The sequence below is a fragment of the Pagrus major genome, chromosome 21 (genome assembly GCF_040436345.1).
Source record: "Pagrus major chromosome 21, Pma_NU_1.0".
In the NCBI taxonomy this organism is placed as follows: Eukaryota; Metazoa; Chordata; class Actinopteri; order Spariformes; family Sparidae; genus Pagrus; species Pagrus major.
In genome coordinates, this window is record NC_133235.1 from 4,145,166 (window position 1) to 4,164,592 (window position 19,427).

General features: G+C 39.7%; 1 protein-coding gene across 1 annotated transcript; it reads right to left on the minus strand.

Moving 5' to 3' along the window:
* Positions 1-1,491: 1,491 nt before the first annotated feature.
* On the minus strand, positions 1,492-6,995 carry LOC141016470 (uncharacterized; the record flags this gene model as incomplete). Its single annotated transcript, XM_073490855.1, has 16 exons — positions 1,492-1,527; positions 1,674-1,724; positions 1,813-1,873; positions 2,653-2,718; positions 2,795-2,878; positions 2,977-3,009; positions 3,084-3,203; positions 3,289-3,398; positions 3,477-3,548; positions 3,628-4,266; positions 4,428-4,569; positions 4,673-4,866; positions 4,984-5,088; positions 5,290-5,494; positions 5,757-5,896; positions 6,050-6,995. Coding segments are annotated over 14 exons (2,910 nt in total), but the record flags the coding sequence as incomplete, so codon positions are not given.
* Positions 6,996-19,427: the final 12,432 nt, after the last annotated feature.

The following is a 19,427-nucleotide window of genomic DNA, read 5'->3' on the forward strand; positions in this document are numbered from 1 at the left end:
TATTTTATCAATTTATAACCTACTTATTTATATCTATATCTAAATGTCTATAAAAAATAGACATTTAGTTTCAGTAAATTAACAATGACCTAATCATTGGAGGTCCAAACTAATTATTTTAAAAAGTATTGCTGAGGTGAGGACGTGGAGCTGAGCTCCAGAGGGCTCCGGCCCAATTTAATCTCTGTACATAATATAATATAATATAAATTATTAATTTAATCATATATATATATTTATATATATTTATTTATTAATATTATTTATTTGTATAATTGTTTAAAATATAAAAAAATAAAATAAAATACACTGGGATATGTTCAGGTGTTACATTTAGTGCATATATTTTATTACTGTCTTAGTTGAACACACTGAACACTAACACTGAACTTCAAAATAAAACAGGAGCAAAACAAGAAACAAAAGACACAGACAGTAAACTACACTTCAAAAGCAGAAAATGCCAGCATATGTCGCGTGTCCATAATTTCACTGCAGAATGCCTCATGGTCTTCCTGCAGACTGAAGAGGAAGATAAATGGCTCCTGGACCCCTTCATTCTCCTCTTCATCCAGGCCTTGAGACATTCTGAGGCGTTCCACCGCCCTCAAGCGACCTTTCTGGTCCATTGAGATTACTTGGGGAAGGGAAAGTTTCCCCTTGAATGTTTGTGTGGTACACCACTTTGCTGCCTCTATGGTGTCCCGAAGCAGTACATCCTCCTAATCAAAAATAAAGAAAACAATTAAGTACAAGTAAGGGTTGGAGAAATGAAATTTAAAAAAAGCCCATAGCAGGCAACATACCTCCCTCCCTGTTCCCAGTCCTGGCACGTTATCAGCCTCCACTAGAAAGGAAACAGATTGTGGTTCTTATAGGCACAATAACAATGCAAGCTGTAAAAAAAAAAATCAGTGGCTTTGATTTTTAGTATACTGGTTTAATGAAAACAGAGAAATGACTCTCTGTGATATTATGTACCTCTACAACTTTGATGGATGTGTAAACAACAAAGCTGCTTGAACAATACCTGATGCTTCAGAGACAGACTCTGAATGGCTGAACCTTTTCAGCGGGACCTCTTCCACATCCTGAAATAAGTGGAGAGGTTAGGCTTTTGTCTTCAAGTAATAGTTTGACTACATAATAACTCATCACATGACCTCTCACCTGGAGTCTTCTTTCCTCTCGTCGCCTTTTTCTGTCATGCAATCTTTCTTCTTCAGACCTTGGTGATTTGAAAACATATATTCCAGATGAAACATTTTTTTGCTAGTCAGCTGACATTGAATAAAGTAAAACAGGTGATTCAAAAATGTGATATTGAGGTCACTTACGGCATGGGGAAGTTCTCCAGGAGAACAAGGCACCACCATCTCCTTATCTGCAGCATGTTTTCCTGCAGGAAGATTCAAATATGTTTCAAAAAACATAACGTAACATAACATAACATAATTGTAACGTGTCACAATTTACACATACCTCTCTGAAATCGCATTTGGCCCCCATTACAATGTACAGAGCGTACTGTAAGTCAAGAGGTACTGGTTAATATACCGTAATATCATTCATTTTCACAAGGATACAGTTTTTCAATACAAATAGTTGAATGTAGCAAGCAAACATTTTACAGATAACAGCAATATAACATTATAACACTGAATAGGTCTTACCATCAAAACAAACACGCCACAGTTGTTGGAGCACCCTTGCTTTGTTAGGCCCTGGGGTGTGAGCAAGGTTTTTTATTTTTAATAAAAGAATAGAAAGAAAATAGTAAAAATTAGCAAATGCAATTAAGTAATGTCTCACCTGAACATCATTCACACCAAGCATCCTCCAGGGGCCAGGAGAAAGGCTTTGTGCAATGTGTCTGAAGAAAGAGTAAAGTGTAAGTAGATACAATCAACGTACAATCAACTTTTCAAAAGCATGCATAAACTCTTGGAACAAAGTTGAAAAAGAATATGGAAGAGGCTGGAACTTCAAATAAAAAGTTTTTATGTGGAGTTTTTTTACAAGGTTCAGGGAACAAGGACCACGCCTCGTACTCATTCAATTTCCGTTCTCCACGTACTTAAGCACTCCTTTTCTGTCCACTCCTTCTTTGACTTCGTTGTCACACCCCCCCCCCCCCCCCCCCCTACCCATCATCCTCGCTTCCCTCATCCCTCTCACCTTTCCTCCCCTCATCCCATCATCCCTCCCTAAACCCTCTCCGCAGCACATCACCCACGCTTCCCAAATGTTACTCGTAATAAACATATTTAAACTTCATCTGTACGGGTGTGGTCCTTGTTAGTGAAAATGGGCTTAAACAGAACTGCCCCACTCAAACAAGATAAATCAAATAAATAAAAAGGACAAGTGGTTTACAACAGAACTACCACTGTCCAGATGGTGCAAGGTGCCCTAAAAACCTGAATATATCGTTGCTACTCTCATCTCTCCAGCCACTGCCACAGAGGGGATCTAGAAAAAAAATCTCCCTTGCCTGGGGCCTCAGTATCTGTTAAATGTGGTTATAACCAGATACATTGAGTTGTGGAATGTTTCTGAAATACTAACAAAGCTAGCATGCATTTCATTATAGCAAAAAAATTATAATCAAATGTGTAAAGACATAACAGAGGAAAATATGCATGTATTTACACAGAGCATCCAGTGTCCAGGTACAAATACTGGGAGCAGAATCCACTGGAGACTGGCTGCATTGTCCTGTAAAAAGACATCAATAAGTGAATATGAAATGCCTAAACTTCACTTGCAAAAGCAAAACTTTTTAATAACTTACTGGCAGGTGATCCATTGGGTTCACAGATGATGATGGAAACGTAGCTATAACATAGCTGTCTCCAGCAAACACATGCTGTACTCTCTGTAACAGAAATAGTTTGATAATATGTTACTGTCCAAATATATTGATTATTGAAGTATGTTATCCAATCATTTAATGTTTCACAAGAGCTACACTACCTTCTCAATGACTTTTAGACAGCAGTTCAGGATCTAGTAGAACACAGAAACACAAATTATGAAAAGATTTAAAAAGTATTACAGCACAGCACATTCTCTATGCCTACCATCCCGTCAATGTCCCGATCCAAACCCAGACTCCAGAAGTCAGCGCGACTGAGGATGATGTTGTTCACCATTGCAAGGTGCTGTGCAGGACTTTTTGTCTCATCCAAGGCATGTGACAGCTGGAGGAAAAAAAACTAAGTTATTAAACATTTGATTATATTGATGACATATAGATATCAACAGTGGCACAATGGTTGACTTTACAAGTTCTTCCTGGGTGTCTTGGAGTTCCTGTCCCCAGCATGCTCTGTGTGCTGACAGCTTATGGAGACTGGTGATGTCTCCATGACGTCTCTGCTCACTGTCATCAATTACTAGTGAAAAAAGCGGAAATATAAAAATTAAGTCACATTTCTCGTTTGAATCAGATATAATTTATAGCAATGACTCACACTCATGAGACTCTTCTTGTTCATTACTGTTGCCAGCTGATCCTGTTGGCATTCCAGCTAATGGGGAGCAAGCTATAGAAAAAAATGTCACATACATTATTGTCAAAAGTAGATGAAGACAATAAATGTGCATAACTATTCAATAACGTACCGACTACCCTTCCATGGTTGTCACACTGCATTGCAACATCTGAAGGAAGAATCTTGCTATATTGGTCTGTAACCTTTTGGTTCTTAGCCATGTTGTAATGGTGGAGTATATTTCTCTGTAGAAATATGTGTGTTGAGGGGGTAGTCATATTCAGAAAGTAATTGTTCTTTCTCATCCCCGAAAACAGCTGCTCAGCACACTGGCTGTTGATGAGACCAGCAAGCTCAGGTACAAGCTCCAGCTTTCTCAGAACCTCTGTCTGGTCTTTGCTGTTGCCCTGGTGGAACACGTCATTCAAAGCAAAATGCTGTGAGGACCCAGTGAGAGGGTGACCATCCTTGTCAGCTGGCACCTTACAATTTTTGAGCCAAGGCATGCTGACATGAACCTTGCCCTCTGAGGCCTGCTTAATGTTCTCTGGGGTTGGATTCAGTAACCTTCCTTGAAAGGGGGCAAAGAGTCCCGGCTGCCTGCGGTTGGCATGCAGTGCCAGCCCCCTGGCATAATCATACACTGATACATTGGGAAAGTGTTTCCAGGATAGCAAGAGATCCAGAAAATCACGTGGACTCTCTGCTCTAAGGTTGAATTTGAGTGAATACACAACCCCACATGGACAGGTGATTACAGCCCAACCACCTGTAAGACAACAGAAAAAACATAGTATAAGTAATAAGTAACTGACTTTAGGAGCATGTATGGGTAACCTACATAACTACATAATGATACTGTACATTGTTTAACACAACAAGATATAACAAGGTGAAATTATCTATGATGTAACATATCAGTTCACTCACCAGAGGCACCCCACACCTTCTCAAACACCTTATTGTAGGTGACTCTACTAGACATTTTGTCAGACAGTCTCATGACAAGATCCACTTTGGACCCTTTGTCATCCAGACCACACTGTTTGCACAGTGCCCTGACCTTCTGTACCTGTTGTGAAAATGCATTTGAGTTGATCATGTCAATAAAGCATAGACATAATTTTTGTTAACACAAAGGGGTGGATTTTGCATATTTTCATTCACTAATTCACCTTCAAGTTCACAAGCTCATCCGTGAGCCGCTCTGCATCAATTTTCTCATCATCTCCATCATTTGCCACTTTGGGGCTTTGCATTTTTTCAAATTCAGTGTGTAAGACTGAATTTGACCCACGGGTGTGTGGGCCAATCCATGGCGCCCAGTGATGGTAACTTGGGGGCACAACAAAAGGGTTCTTCCGACCACCTTTGATGAGAATGTGATGAGAATTAGCTATTATTATCAGAAAATTTAACACATATTAATATGCTTTACTTTCAGTGCAACTGTTCTCAAGCTGTTCTGTCTTTTCACATGACTTACATGGAATAAAACCACGACTGATCATTTCTGTGGCCACAGCGTTCCAGAAATTGTTAATGTCCACATGACCATCATAACCATCAGGTGGGCTTTGGATTTCACTCACTGTTGGAACAAATTTGTTTTTCATAGTTCAATCACTTAAAAAAAACCTCTAAACATGACAGTTAATACAGAAAATGACATCTGTGTTATTCAAGGACATTGTTAATATGACATTCCACTTCAACCATAATTCAGAGACAGATGAGGTGTTATATAAACAATGAAGATAAAATATGTAAAATAACAGATTATGAAACTCACCTGGCATATTGAAAACGCCTTTCTTGTGCAGATCCATCACAACAACCGCTGGGTTGTATCCACATGACACACAACTGTAGGTGTAGTCATGGTTGGTAAGGGCCTCAAAATGAAGGTACGCTTGAAGAACCCTCTCCTTGTTTGGAAACGACACCTTCTCTGTCGTCTCTATAATTTCAATGACCTTACTGATAGCTGTATGTGTCTGAAAAATGATGAAGACAAGAATATTATGAGGTGATATATTCACCTTTTGTTAAATTGTAATGTCTGTAATGAAAAAATTATAATTAAGGAGGAATCAGCAAGGATAAATATATATTTTTTCTAATTATTTCTTTTTCATTATTATATAAGTTGAGAAGTTGCTCACTCTAAGGGATGTAAAGAAATTAAACATTATAAAGAAAATCAATTCATTGGCCCTTACAGCAAGCAAAATACATTACTGAATGACATGCCATTACCTGTAATGCATTCCTAACCATCAGGCACAAGTGCAGAGACAGGATTATGTGGTCATCAAAATTGTGGAGACCATCCTTCCACTCCTGATATCTGTAGATCATGCCACAGTTCAGGCATGACTTCATGTATGTTGATATCCCTAAAAACACAGTCCAACCAAAGGTCATGTTTATTGCTTGCATGTCATTTTAAAATAATAGAAGTACTTATTATTTCTCGTGTACATATAAATTATGTAACCCACTAAATGGTAAGAACAAAAGACCATAGAAAGACCTGTGATAGTACCAACCTTCAACTACACCTGTGCTGGTCAGGATCTTGCCTTTAGATGTTATTAGTTGCTCACAAAGTGTGTATTCACATTCTACACATTTTGCTTCTTTAGGGATAAGGTGCTTTGGAAAGCTGTCCTTTGTTCTTCCCTCTCTTGACATTTCTATAAGGTCTTGTGGTAGATCTGCTGGGAGCTTTTTATTCGTGAGGAGGTAATTCAGCATCCTTGCAATGCTTCTGTCATCTGGTGGATAACTGTCCTCTTTAGACTCCCTTACATTTTTGTCTGTGGTGGACTGAGTGGGATTGGGCATCTCTGTCTCTGTGCTCTTCACCTTCCGAAATAGTTCCCTCTTTGTAGTAAAGAGATGCCATTTAGCCACAGCTTTGTGGATACATGACTGTCTTGGCCTAGAGCAGGGACAATGCCAATTGTTCTGTTTTGTGTCATACGACACAATCACTCTTCCCATCTTACTGGAATAGGTTATCTTAGGTTCATAAACAGATATATGAAACTTGGACGGGGGACCGCCCACAGTCAGATGCACAGACAGCGGCACGCCCTCTGCAACGGCATTTTGTTGACGATGCAAGAGACTAGCCTTACGCTCCACACCAAACCATTTATTGGCTATCATTGTGTCCAAGGCCTCAGCTGTAAGAGTCACAGTCTGACCGTCAGCACGTGGGCAATATAATAACGATTGTAAATGTTGGCACTCGTAAGGCAACATCCCGCTCCTCACTGCAAAGTCACCATTCAGACGGCACTGGTTGACCTCACACATGATTTTCTGTGTTGGACCCCAAGTATTCTTTATGACGTGTATTGGTGTTGCTGGACCAAAAAAAGATCTCTCAACTGCAAACACCCCATGTTTAACATCGACACACTGACAGGCCAAAAACCTGTCCTTTGACACTGTCTGAAAGTGATGTGTATGTTTTCGCTTGCAGTGTGCTTTAAAATTTTTTTTGTTCAAACTCACTTTGCAGTGGGGACAAGTAACTTTCTTGTGTTTTGTGTATCTATATGTTTTAGTGATGTCTGCAGGGGCCACTGGGTTCTGTGCAGGTGCTGCTTGCTTCTGTACAGGGGCAGCTGGGTGCTGAGTGGGGTCCTGTGGGTTCTGTGCAGGGGCAGCTGGGTGCTGAGTGGGGTCCTGTGGGTTCTGTGCAGGGGCAGCTGGGTGCTGAGTGGGGTCCTGTGGGTTCTGTGCGGGGGTTGCTGAGTGCTGAGTGGGGGCCCGTGGGTTCTGACTTGAGGACACTGGGTTCTGTACAGGGGCTGCTGAGTGCTGAGTGGGGGCCTTTGTTTGTTCGTTATGCTTCTCCTCCTGGTGTTTTTCTAGGTGTCTTAAAAACTGAGATCTATTGATAATTGTTTCTGCACAATAGCAGCAATGGAAATGTGTTGAAGTGCGACAACTTAAGCCACACTTGATGATTGTGAATTCTGAAAGAGAGGAATGTGACAAGACTGATCTCAGAACCCAAATACATGACTCTAAAATTTAGTTTAAAAGTAAGCTGAGCCTGAAATGATAGAGCGAGAGAGAGAGAGAGAGAGAGAGAGAGAGAGAGAGAGAGAGAGAGAGACATTTCCAAATAAAATATGAATCCAAAAGACAAAATAGACAAAACAAAATAAACTAAACATGACTGGATTCACAAACAATATGTATGACGCACCTCTGTACTTCACTGACGAATGATCTTTGATATGGTAGTCCAGTTTTGTTGCAGCCGCATACTTGCAAAAAGGGCAGTGGAATAGCCCACTGTTGGTGCACTGATACATGGTTGGTGTATCACCTTCCAGCAGTATAGTGACATGTCTCTACATATCAGAGAGGAAAAGAATAGACACAAAAATAATAATTAGAAATCCACAAGACCAAAAATATTAAAGAATTTTTCACCTCAACAACAAATGTTGATTCATGGATGCTAAGGGTTGTCACACGACCTTGAAACTATTAAGCTAAATTCTCATATTTAAAAATGGGTGTAGGAGCATAGCACAACACTTGTTTTATGAGACACGGCTTTTTTATGAAATTTTGGTAATCCTCGTTTGTTTTGAAAACTGGACATTTCCACATTCTGTAGTAGGTTAGCGCTGACTTTCTCAATCTATCTACGTCTATTTGCAGTCTGTAATCTATATAAAAACTAAATACATGGTGGATCATCAAGGTGTAGAGCGCAAACAGAGCTTTCAGAAATAAAATAATGTTACTTCCTTCGTTGTCTGTCACAAATATCACAAAATAGCACGTCAAAACAAAAAAAACTGGACATTTCCACATTCTGTAGTAGGTTAGCGCCAGTGTTGGGTGTAACGCGTTACTTTGTAACGCGTTACTGTAATCAGATTACTTTTTCAAGTAACTAGTAGTGTAAGGCATTACTCTACTGAAAATAGTAATAATATTACAATTTTCCGGGCTCGTTACTTGCGTTACATTTGCTAGTAGCTACCAGCTACTTCACCACACACGCATCACACAAAACAGCACGGAGGGAGGGGGGGGGGGCGTGAATGGATCAGTGATTGGTTGGGGTTTGACACGAGGTATCATTTACCATCACCGATTGGTCGCCAGCGGCACCCGCCAGGGCAGATGGGTAAAAAATGGAAGAGTCAACAAGTCCGGAGCATGTTGCTGCTGCTGCTTCTGCTAGCTCAAGCAAGCTAGCTCAAGCAAGCTAGCTCAAGCTCAAGCACAAGTACACTTGTTTGTATTTGCACTAGACAATGTTAATTGAGGAAGTTAAACAGCATGTAGGCCAGTCTGTTGTTGGGTTAATAAAGACCTTCAAGAAGACTCCTCCTTTGTCTGCTCTCTTTCCATCTTATGCATCTCAGGCAATTTTAGAGTAAGTAGAAAAAAAGTAACTAGTAATATAACTAGTAATATAACTAGTTACTTTCTCCAGGGAGTAATATAGTAGTGTAAGGCATTACTATTTTTGAGAGTAATATGTAATCTGTAATATATTACTTTTTAAAGTAACTAGCCCCAACACTGGTTAGCGCTGACTTTCTCAATCTATCTACGTCTATTTGCAGTCTGTAATCTATATAAAAACTAAATACACGGTGGATCATCAAGGTGTAGAGCGCAAACAGAGCTTTCAGAAATAAAATAATGTTACTTCCTTCGTTGTCTGTCACAAATATCACAAAATAGCACGTCAAAACAAAAAAGATACCTTGCTTACCTCCATTTTGCAAACTGATTTATTTCGTCGCCACCACATGGCCCCCGGAGGGAAGTCAAGCGTGGGGGGCGCGGCTCAATGTGGGCGTGCCTCAACGTTGAGGCACGCCCCGATCTGCGGGCTGCAGCCAGGGGTACTTGACCTCACCTGCCAGTAAATGACCATGAACAAATAAGCATGTATCACTTGTTTATATCCTTAGCCTTCTCCTATGGCATTCAAACGTTTACATTCTAAAAAGTAAGATGCATTTTATATAGTTATTGCAGTCCAGAAAATCTATATGTTTACCATGAAGGACAGTCCACTGCACTGGTTAAGGCCGAAAGCATGTGCTCACACAGGTTGAACTTGATTAGCCCTGTCAAATACAATTACAAAATACTGCAAAGTAATGTAAATACATGTACATGTAAACACATTCAAAATCAAGTAACAGAAGTACCGTGCAGAATGATGTATGTGCGGATTTTGACCCTTGAAGACTGTTTACATACATACACAAGTACATACACAAGCTCAAACATACAGTTATGGGAACAAGAGGAAAAACACATTTTTGATTTTTGAATTTCAGCATTGATCATGAGGATTAACTTCCACAGACTCATTTTGAAACTTTTTATATTTCCAGACATTTCTCAAACAAGAGCTGCTGGCCCTGCACAACAGATCCTGAAGACCTTCCCTCGCACTCAGCATGGTCAGCGTATTCAGCTTATACAGTGGGGCAAAAAAGTATTTAGTCAGCTACCAATTGTGCAAGTTCTCCCACTTAAAAAGATGAGAGATGCCTGTAATTTTCACCATAGGTACACTTCAACTATAAGAGACTGAATGGGGAGAAAGAATCCAAGAAATCACATTGTAGGATTTTTAATGAATTAATTGGTAAATTCCTCGGTAAAATAAGTATTTGGTCACCTACAAACAAGCAAGATTTCTGGCTCTCACAGACCTGTAACCTCTTCTTGAAGAGGCTCCTCTGTCCTCCACACGTTACCTGTATTAATGGCACCTGTTTGAACCCGTTATCAGTATAAAAGACACCTGTCCACAACCTCAAACAGTCACACTCCAAACTCCACTATGGCCAAGACCAAAGAGCTGTCAAAGGACACCAGAAACAAAATTGTAGACCTTCACCAGGCTGGGAAGACTGAATCTACTATAGGTAAGCAGCTTGGTGTGAAGAAATCAACTGTGGGAGCAATTATTAGAAAATGGAAGACATACAAGACCACTGATAACCTCCTTCGATCTGGGGCTCCACGCAAGATCTCACCCCGTGGGGTCAAAATGATCACAAGAACGGTGAACAAAAATCCCAGAACCACAAGGGGGGACCTAGTGAATGACCTGCAGAGAGCTGGGACCAAAGTAACAAAGGCTACCATCAGTAACACACTACGCCGCCAGGGACTCAAATCCTGCAGTGCCAGACGTGTCCCCCTGCTTAAGCCAGTACATGTCCAGGCCCGTCTGAAGTTTGCTAGAGAGCATTTGGATGATCCAGAAGAGGATTGGGAGAATGTCATATGGTCAGATGAAACCAAAATAGAACTTTTTGGTAAAAACTCAACTCGTCGTGTTTGGAGGAGAAAGAATGCCGAGTTGCATCCAAAGAACACCATACCTACTGTGAAGCATGGGGGTGGAAACATCATGCTTTGGGGCTGTTTTTCTGCAAGGGGACCAGGACGACTGATCCGTGTAAAGGAAAGAATTAATGGGGCCATGTATCGTGAGATTTTGAGTGAAAACCTCCTTCCATCAGCAAGGGCATTGAAGATGAAACGTGGCTGGGTCTTTCAGCATGACAATGATCCCAAACACACCACCTGGGCAACGAAGGAGTGGCTTCATAAGAAGCATTTCAAGGTCCTGGAGTGGCCTAGCCAGTCTCCAGATCTCAACCCCATAGAAAATCTGTGGAGGGAGTTGAAAGTCCGTGTTGCCCAGCGACAGCCCCAAAACATCACTGCTCTAGAGGAGATCTGCAAAATACCAGTAACAGTGTGTGAAAACCTTGTGAAGACTTACAGAAAACGTTTGACCTCTGTCATTGCCAACAAAGGGTATATAACAAAGTATTGAGATGAACTTTCGTTATTGACCAAATACTTATTTTCCACCATAATTTGCAAATAAATTCTTTAAAAATCAGACAATGTGATTTTCTGGATTTTTTTTTCTCATTTTGTCTCTCATAGTTGAAGTGTACCTATGATGAAAATTACAGGCCTCTCTCATCTTTTTGAGTGGGAGAACTTGCACAATTGGTGGCTGACTAAATACTTTTTTGCCCCACTGTACATTCTCAATGTGAAATTGAGAACAATAACAACAATATCCTAGACTCTTATTAAGAATATAGAATGTTGTTGTTATTGTTCTCAATTGCACTGTGAGAATTTGAGTGGTAGTTATTCTGCTTAAGACTGATTACTATACAGAACACTGAGATGTTTACTGTACAGAGCTGAACACTACTTAATGAGAGTATAGAATATTGTTGTTCATTGTGAGAATTTATGGTGCTGCTTATTAGGGTTGCAAAAGTCCTTGAATTTTCAAAGTTGGAAACTTTCCATGGGAATCAATGGGAATATATTGGAATTTATAGGAATTAACAGGAATAAAGGGAAATTTGCCAAATTGCTGGTTAGCCTTTAACAGGGAATTTAAGTGTAGTTAAAAAAATATCTTGCTTATATCTTGGTTAAAACAACAAGATTTAATACAAATTCAGTTGAATTACTACCCTGCTCTGTGCATTCCTCAATCACATGCACAGCTAATTTCTAGAATCCTGCACACTACAGCAGGACTATTGAAGCCACATTACTGCATGCAAGTTTAACAAGCAAATAAAAGTAAATCAGATATGGTAATGTAAGCTAGCTAACATCATTTCATTGACAATTTAAGAGCCTAGCTATCATGGTGCTAGCTAGCTCAACTGAGATGTGTTTCTTCTGCCTTCAGCTGGCCTTTTTTCATACAAGAATGTAGGTTATAGTTTGATTTAGCATGCTGATTGAGGAGTGTTCATCTATTCATCTAGCCTTTCTATTCATTTATCCAGCATATTTTTAAAGACCATTCCAATTGTTTAGCTAACTATTTATATATCTGTGCATAGCATTGCATTAGCATTTTTTACAAAATTTTCTCTCATCTTATTCTACAGAACAATGTAGATACATTTTACCCCAGCCAATGCAGAAGGAAAGGCTTGCATATGACAGTTTGTATGAATTACCCCAAATTTCCCATTAATTCCCATATATTCCCATTTATTCCCATGGCAAGTTTCCAACTTGGAATATTTCCAAAATTCCCTAGTTTAACTTCCCATGCAAAGTTTCCAGAAATTTACCGGACATTTTCCACCCCTTTGCAACCATACTGCTTACTGTGCGTAACACTTGTTTACTACAGAGTTGAAGAGTATTGATTATAATTATTAAAAATGTAATAATTCTAATAAATATTGCAATATATGATTATTGCCAGTGCTGTAAATAGTGTTTATAGTGTTTATAGTGTACATTGCACCCACTTAACCTGCCTTAGGCTACTGTTGGTGAGATTACTTATTGCACCTAAGACCCAGATGTTGATGAGAATTATTATTATTATTATTATTATTATTATTATTATTATTATTATTATTTGACTCTAATTGTATGGAATATGTATATTGCAGTAATGCTTCAAATGTGTTAGTGTGTCTGAACAAAGTGACATATGAGGACCGGCAGAGTGACGTCACTGAAAGTGTGTTAAAAGTGTGTTAAGTTCCAAAACTGGCCACTAGTTGGCGTAATCAAAAATGAGCAAAAATGCTAAACACACTTACACACTTAATTTCTCAGAAAAGCTCAGAAAAATGAGGACGTCAAAAATTTCCTCATTTTTCCGAGTGTCCTGATAGTGTAGGTGTGTTATCATAAAAATGTCCTGATTTGTCATTAAAACAAGAGCACACACACACACACACATTCTCGTATTTGTTGCCTTTTCGAGACCTCCAATTAAATCCTACCTTACCAGGACCACCCTTTCTAGACCTGATAGGAACACATGAAAGACATCCCTGAACTTGGAAAAAAATCTATTTTAATAATATTACCTCAGATTTAAGATACACACACACACAAAAAAAGTTATTTCCCAGATATTTTACTGTACTTGTAAGGACCGCCTCAACTTTTTTTTTTCCTAAAGTAACCCTACTGCATTGGCTTTTATGAGTTCAGTCAAGTACACAGAGTAAAGTTTTAAATATCCTGGATGTGCCAGTACTCTGATACTCAGTACTCGAAAACAGCTTATTTGTTACAAAGCAACAAGCACTAACTACTAATTATAAACATGCTTGTATTTATCCCATCCTTCTGATGAGCTGTTCTGTCCTGACAGAAGTGAAAAAAACAGATTAAAGTAGAAAATGTCAAATATGTTTTGTCAGACAGCATAAAGCATGGTATAAAGCATCTCGTGTGCTCCTTCCTCCCTCTATTTGTGCTGTGGGCATAGTGGTGTTGTGGTGCTCCCTCTCTCACTGTCCTGGATCCCAGCTCAACCTGCACACACCTCTTCCATCAGCTCATCACCTTCTCCAGCATATCTATCCCTGCTTGACTCCCCTTCATCACGAAATCACTGTCTCAGACTGTTCAGGTTCATAGGCCACTTAAAAGTTCCGGTCATTTTTGAGACTGTTTTGTTTCTGTGTTTTAAACTTGTGTCCTGGGACTCTTTCCAACCTGCCTGCTGTCCCTGCACCTCTCCAGCCAGCTATACTCAGTCCTCAGCCTCTGTCAGCCATCATCTCCTCTCCACTTCACTTCCATTCTCTGGTAGCCTGCAATAAATCTCCATAATTTCACCTCACCTCTGTGCCCTGTATTTATGTCCACATTGAAACACCACCACAACAGTGTTGTTTAATGAAGATGAAGATTTAGACAATAATTATACAACATGTTGAGCTTGTGCTATAGTCTAAAGCTGTTACATTTCAAACAACCACGTCTTTCCCATCCCAAAGTGTCTAAGTGAGAGCAAAGACCACAGTCAACTAAATAAAGACTTAATGAAATCAAGGATACTTCTGCCAGAACATTAGCATTTAATGTTGCTTTTTTAGAGCAAGCAGCTCCAATACAAACCCATTGTACAAAACAATTTTAAATTCAATGTACTATTTGTACAAACAACATCGTTGTATTTGTGCAACACAGCTTTTTTTTTTAACCTGAATTCCAAGAAAAGTGGTAAAAGTGCATTTTAAGAGCAAAACATGCAAACATTCGTAAAATGCCTTGAAATATCTTTCAAAATAAAAGCAGCATTTGAAAAAAAACAAAACCCTCACTACTCAAAGGGTTAGAACAGGTATGACTCCATACAGATCACATGTCAGAGCCACAACAGTACCTTCTCAGACAGAACACATACATATCAAAAGGTACAGTAGAAAATATGAACCAGGAAGTTGTTGCATTGTATTGCATTGCATTATAAGTAAAAGGCCCTTGAACCGGTGGGGTGCTTTAATCAAACCCTGTAACAATTATTTAAGTAACTTTTTTGCACCCAGTAAGTGAGTGGAGGTGAGTGGAAAGTTACTGGGTGCAGGTAAGAGGGAAAAGCAGGCAGGGGACCGGAGTGGATTGTGACATTTTTTGGGTTTTTCCAACAGACGAACAGTTTCAGCCTCACTATGTGTGCAGCTAAGATACAATAGATATATGTGACTAAAGTGTTCCTATGGAAACAGAAGGCCTACTGTCATGGTGTGGAAGGTGTAGGCCTACCTTTGTAAACATAGTCCATGTCTACAGCTTCTGATCTGACACGATTCTATTGTAAACATAGAATTTCACACCTCTCCAGTCCCTGTGAGCGAGGGCTTCAGGTGAAGCAGCGATGCACCTCTCACAGTCTTGTTTTCCAGGGGTCTTGCCGATACGAATGAAAACCATCAGAGTCTTTTCAACTGCTTTCACCTCCTCTGTTGACCACTTTTGTTTTGCCTTTTTACCACCTTGGAAAGGAGATTGTAAAGAACATTTATTACACAGGAAATTTAATACATGCACAGGTGTATGCGCTTGTTGTGTAAGAGGTCATTGACTAAAGAACATGGATTGGGTTGAGGGCCTACCTATGTTTTGCCTGGACAAGTTGCCCGTATATAAAATTATTCATTTAATTTCATGTTCATATTCATTTCATTGTTAAGGAACTATGTGTTTGGTAATTTCACTGCTGTTTACTTAGCTACCAGGCAAGTGGTTTGGCATATGTATATTAGTGTTCAACCTGAGGGGTATTCCAGAAAGGAAGTTCAACAAACTCTGAGCATAACCCTGAGTTGAACCTGTGAAGTGAAACTTCTCTTCACAGAGTTTTCAGTACCAGAACAGTTGATCTCAGTTAGTTCAGTCAACTCTAGTTTGTTAATTCTGAGTTTTCACATAAATACGTAATGACGACACATAATGACAACACCACATTCTTACCTCCCGAGCCTCTCTTCTGTCCAAGCTGCTGCTTTGACGTGCTTTTCTTACGTCGAGTCACAGGTTCCTCTCCTGGAAAACATTTATAGGAAACAAAGTTAAGTACGTGGCGTGACTAGCCTACTGCCACAGATTCTGCAGAAATCTTCACAACATGCAGAGAAAACATAGCAGTAACTAGTAATATAAATATTAAATTTCAGCCAGTTGGACAACACTACTTCAGAAACATTTACAGTATGATTTATCTAAGAGAGAATTAAGTCATTAAAAGGAGCAAGCACGCTCACTTCCTGGCTCTAGAAAAGGAGTTTGTCTGACTGTTCATCTATGTTAACACTTTGGAAATAAAAAACATGGAGAGAGCAGTATAGACCTTTTCCTCTAAAAACGATCAAGAGGATATTTTTACTTCACACCACTTGTGAAGCAAAGGCATTGTGATGACAAAGTAAATATCCCAGCCAAGCAGAGAGACTGGACAGACTAGCTGGTGTCTGGCATGAAAAGGGTCAATCAGCCTTTGATTTTCCTCTTGCTGTTCAGTTACAGTGCATAGAAACTGCTGCTGACACAAATGTACATCATGGTGGGAAAAGAAAGAGCCATGTGTCACACTTACCTTCTGAGCTTTGCTCTTCTGCAGACTGCTGTTTGTGTTGAGTCACCGAAGCTCCTCCTAGAAAACATTCATAGAAAATCAACTCATAAACAGGACAAGAATGAGCCTCTGCATGTTGTGTAATGTGTACAAATGCCCAGAGTTACTGTGTATAGATGCTCTGACCAAACACAGCTACAAGAATAATTTAACATACATGTGAAAATTAGGGATGTAACGGTTACCGGTGTCACGGTAAACCATGGTAACATTCCCGACGGTGAAGGTTACCGTTTAAGTTTTAATTACCATGGTAACCGACGCGGTCGATAACCACGGTGTGGAAAACTCGCGAGATACTTTATCCAAGTCTCCCTACGCAGGCGCAGCGTGCAACGTGCGCTTGTTATGTAGTGAAGAAGACATGGCGGAGGGAGGACGTGATAGTAGCGGCCCTCAAGGCATTTTTCCGCCTTCAAAGAGAACCAAATCTGAAGTCTGGGCGTATTTTGGTTATTATAAGAATGCTCAGGGACAGCTGGTCGAGGATGGCAGCCGTATCTGCAGGAGCTGCAAGAAGAAAGTTGTTGCGAGGGGCGGCAACACATCCAATTTACTTACTCATTTGCGCAACCATCGCCCTCAACTGTTCAGCGAATGCAAGGTAAATTACCCTTAAGCTCAGGTGAATGATGTGTGTATGTCGAGTTTTCTCTGTCTAATGTGCTGTTGTCACTAATGCAAACTGACCAGATAGTGGTATAACTGAACGAAGTTCATCCGTGATTTGGCACGTTATCTGAACCGCTTATTAATTGTAGATTTCACTTTTTAAAGTCGACCTAATAATTCCCCAAATATTGATGCAGAGCTGCAGTGAGGAGGATTTGAGACAAACACATACTGGGTGGACGGAGTTAGTGAATACAAACTGACTGAGATGACTGACTTTCATCTCAGCTCCGTTCACCGGAGCAGCGTCTACCTGTGGCTCAGCAGCCGTTTGACCAATCAGATTGACCGAGTCCACTGACGACAGACGAGCAAGCAGACAGAGACAGACAGCCAACATATATATAAGTAATATCAGAAATATATAATACTTGTGGATTATTTGTAGAATAGACTACATATAAAGAATAATATAAAATGGTGAATATAACAAGTGTCTAGATAGAGATAAGAGCCAAAATAGAGTATTCATAATTAATTTAACAATAATCCTTTTTGTTTTGATCTAAAAAATTATCCAACCTGTTTCTCACAAAAGTGATATGATCTAGATTGTGAGTTTTGTGATCTGTTGGTTGCACCCTTAGTATTAAGTAACAATGACAGTAATAATTAATAATGACATTTTCTATTCATTTTTTTCACAGAGAGGGTCTGCTGGCCAATCGAGTGCTACTGCCAGTACATCTCATTCTACCTCTGTAACACAGACATTACAGGACGCTTTCAAAAACAGGCTGCTTATACCTTAACCCTTTTAATATATAATAAATCTATTCAAATATAAATCTTGGTGAAATTATTTCAATTTATCAGTGTATCAGTGTTTTTTCAACATTTTGAAGACATTTTAAAAATACCGCGGTATACTGATAACCGTGATAATTTTGGTCACTATTACCGTGGTGTGAAATTTTCATACCGTTACATCCCTAGTGAAAATACAGGACACATAATGACAACACCACATTCTTACCTCCCGAGCCTCTCTTCTGTCCAAGCTGCTGCTTTGACGTGCTTTTCTTACGTCGAGTCACAGGTTCCTCTCCTGGAAAACATTTATAGGAAACAAAGTTAAGTACGTGGTGTGACTAGCCTACTGCCACAGATTCTGCAGAAATCTTCACAACATGCAGAGAAAACATAGCAGTAACTAGTAATATAAATATTAAGTTTCAGCCAGTTGGACAACACTACTTCAGAAACATTTACAGTATGATTTATCTAAGAGAGAATTAAGTCATTAAAGGAGCAAGCACGCTCACTTCCTGGCTCTAGAAAAGGAGTTTGTCTGACTGTTCATCTATGTTAACACTTTGGAAATAAAAAACATGGAGAGAGCAGTATAGACCTTTTCCTCTAAAAACGATCAAGAGGATATTTTCACTTCACACCACTTGTGAAGCAAAGGCATTGTGATGACAAAGTAAATATCCCAGCCAAGCAGAGAGACTGGACAGACTAGCTGGTGTCTGGCATGAAAAGGGTCAATCAGCCTTTGATTTTCCTCTTGCTGTTCAGTTACAGTGCATAGAAACTGCTGCTGACACAAATGTACATCATGGTGGGAAAAGAAAGAGCCATGTGTCACACTTACCTTCTGAGCTTTGCTCTTCTGCAGACTGCTGTTTGTGTTGAGTCACCGAAGCTCCTCCTAGAAAACATTCATAGAAAATCAACTCATAAACAGGACAAGAATGAGCCTCTGCATGTTGTGTAATGTGTACAAATGCCCAGAGTTACTGTGTATAGATGCTCTGACCAAACACAGCTACAAGAATAATTTAACATACATGTGAAAATACAGGACACATAATGACAACACCACATTCTTACCTCCCGAGCCTCTCTTCTGTCCAAGCTGCTGCTTTGACGTGCTTTTCTTACGTCGAGTCACAGGTTCCTCTCCTGGAAAACATTTATAGGAAACAAAGTTAAGTACGTGGCGTGACTAGCCATCTATACAGTCTGACTGTATGATGTCCAGAACTAGATTGAGGATGTTAGCATTAATCCAAAAAAGGGTAATGTTGTTATGATCTAGCACACCAGTCAGAAGCATAGACATACCTGCTGGAGCAGCTGGATGATCTTCATATTCAGATGACACCTCTGAGCTTTCTTCCATTATTTCCGATTGGTCTGCATGATGGCAAACAAAGGCGAATTGAATCAAATTAAATATGTGTGAATTGAAATTATACAGGTGCACAGTCAACATTGCCCTTATAATAAGTAATACGTTACCATTGGGGCTGATTGAGATTTGGTCAAGACCTTTCCCCTTGAACTCT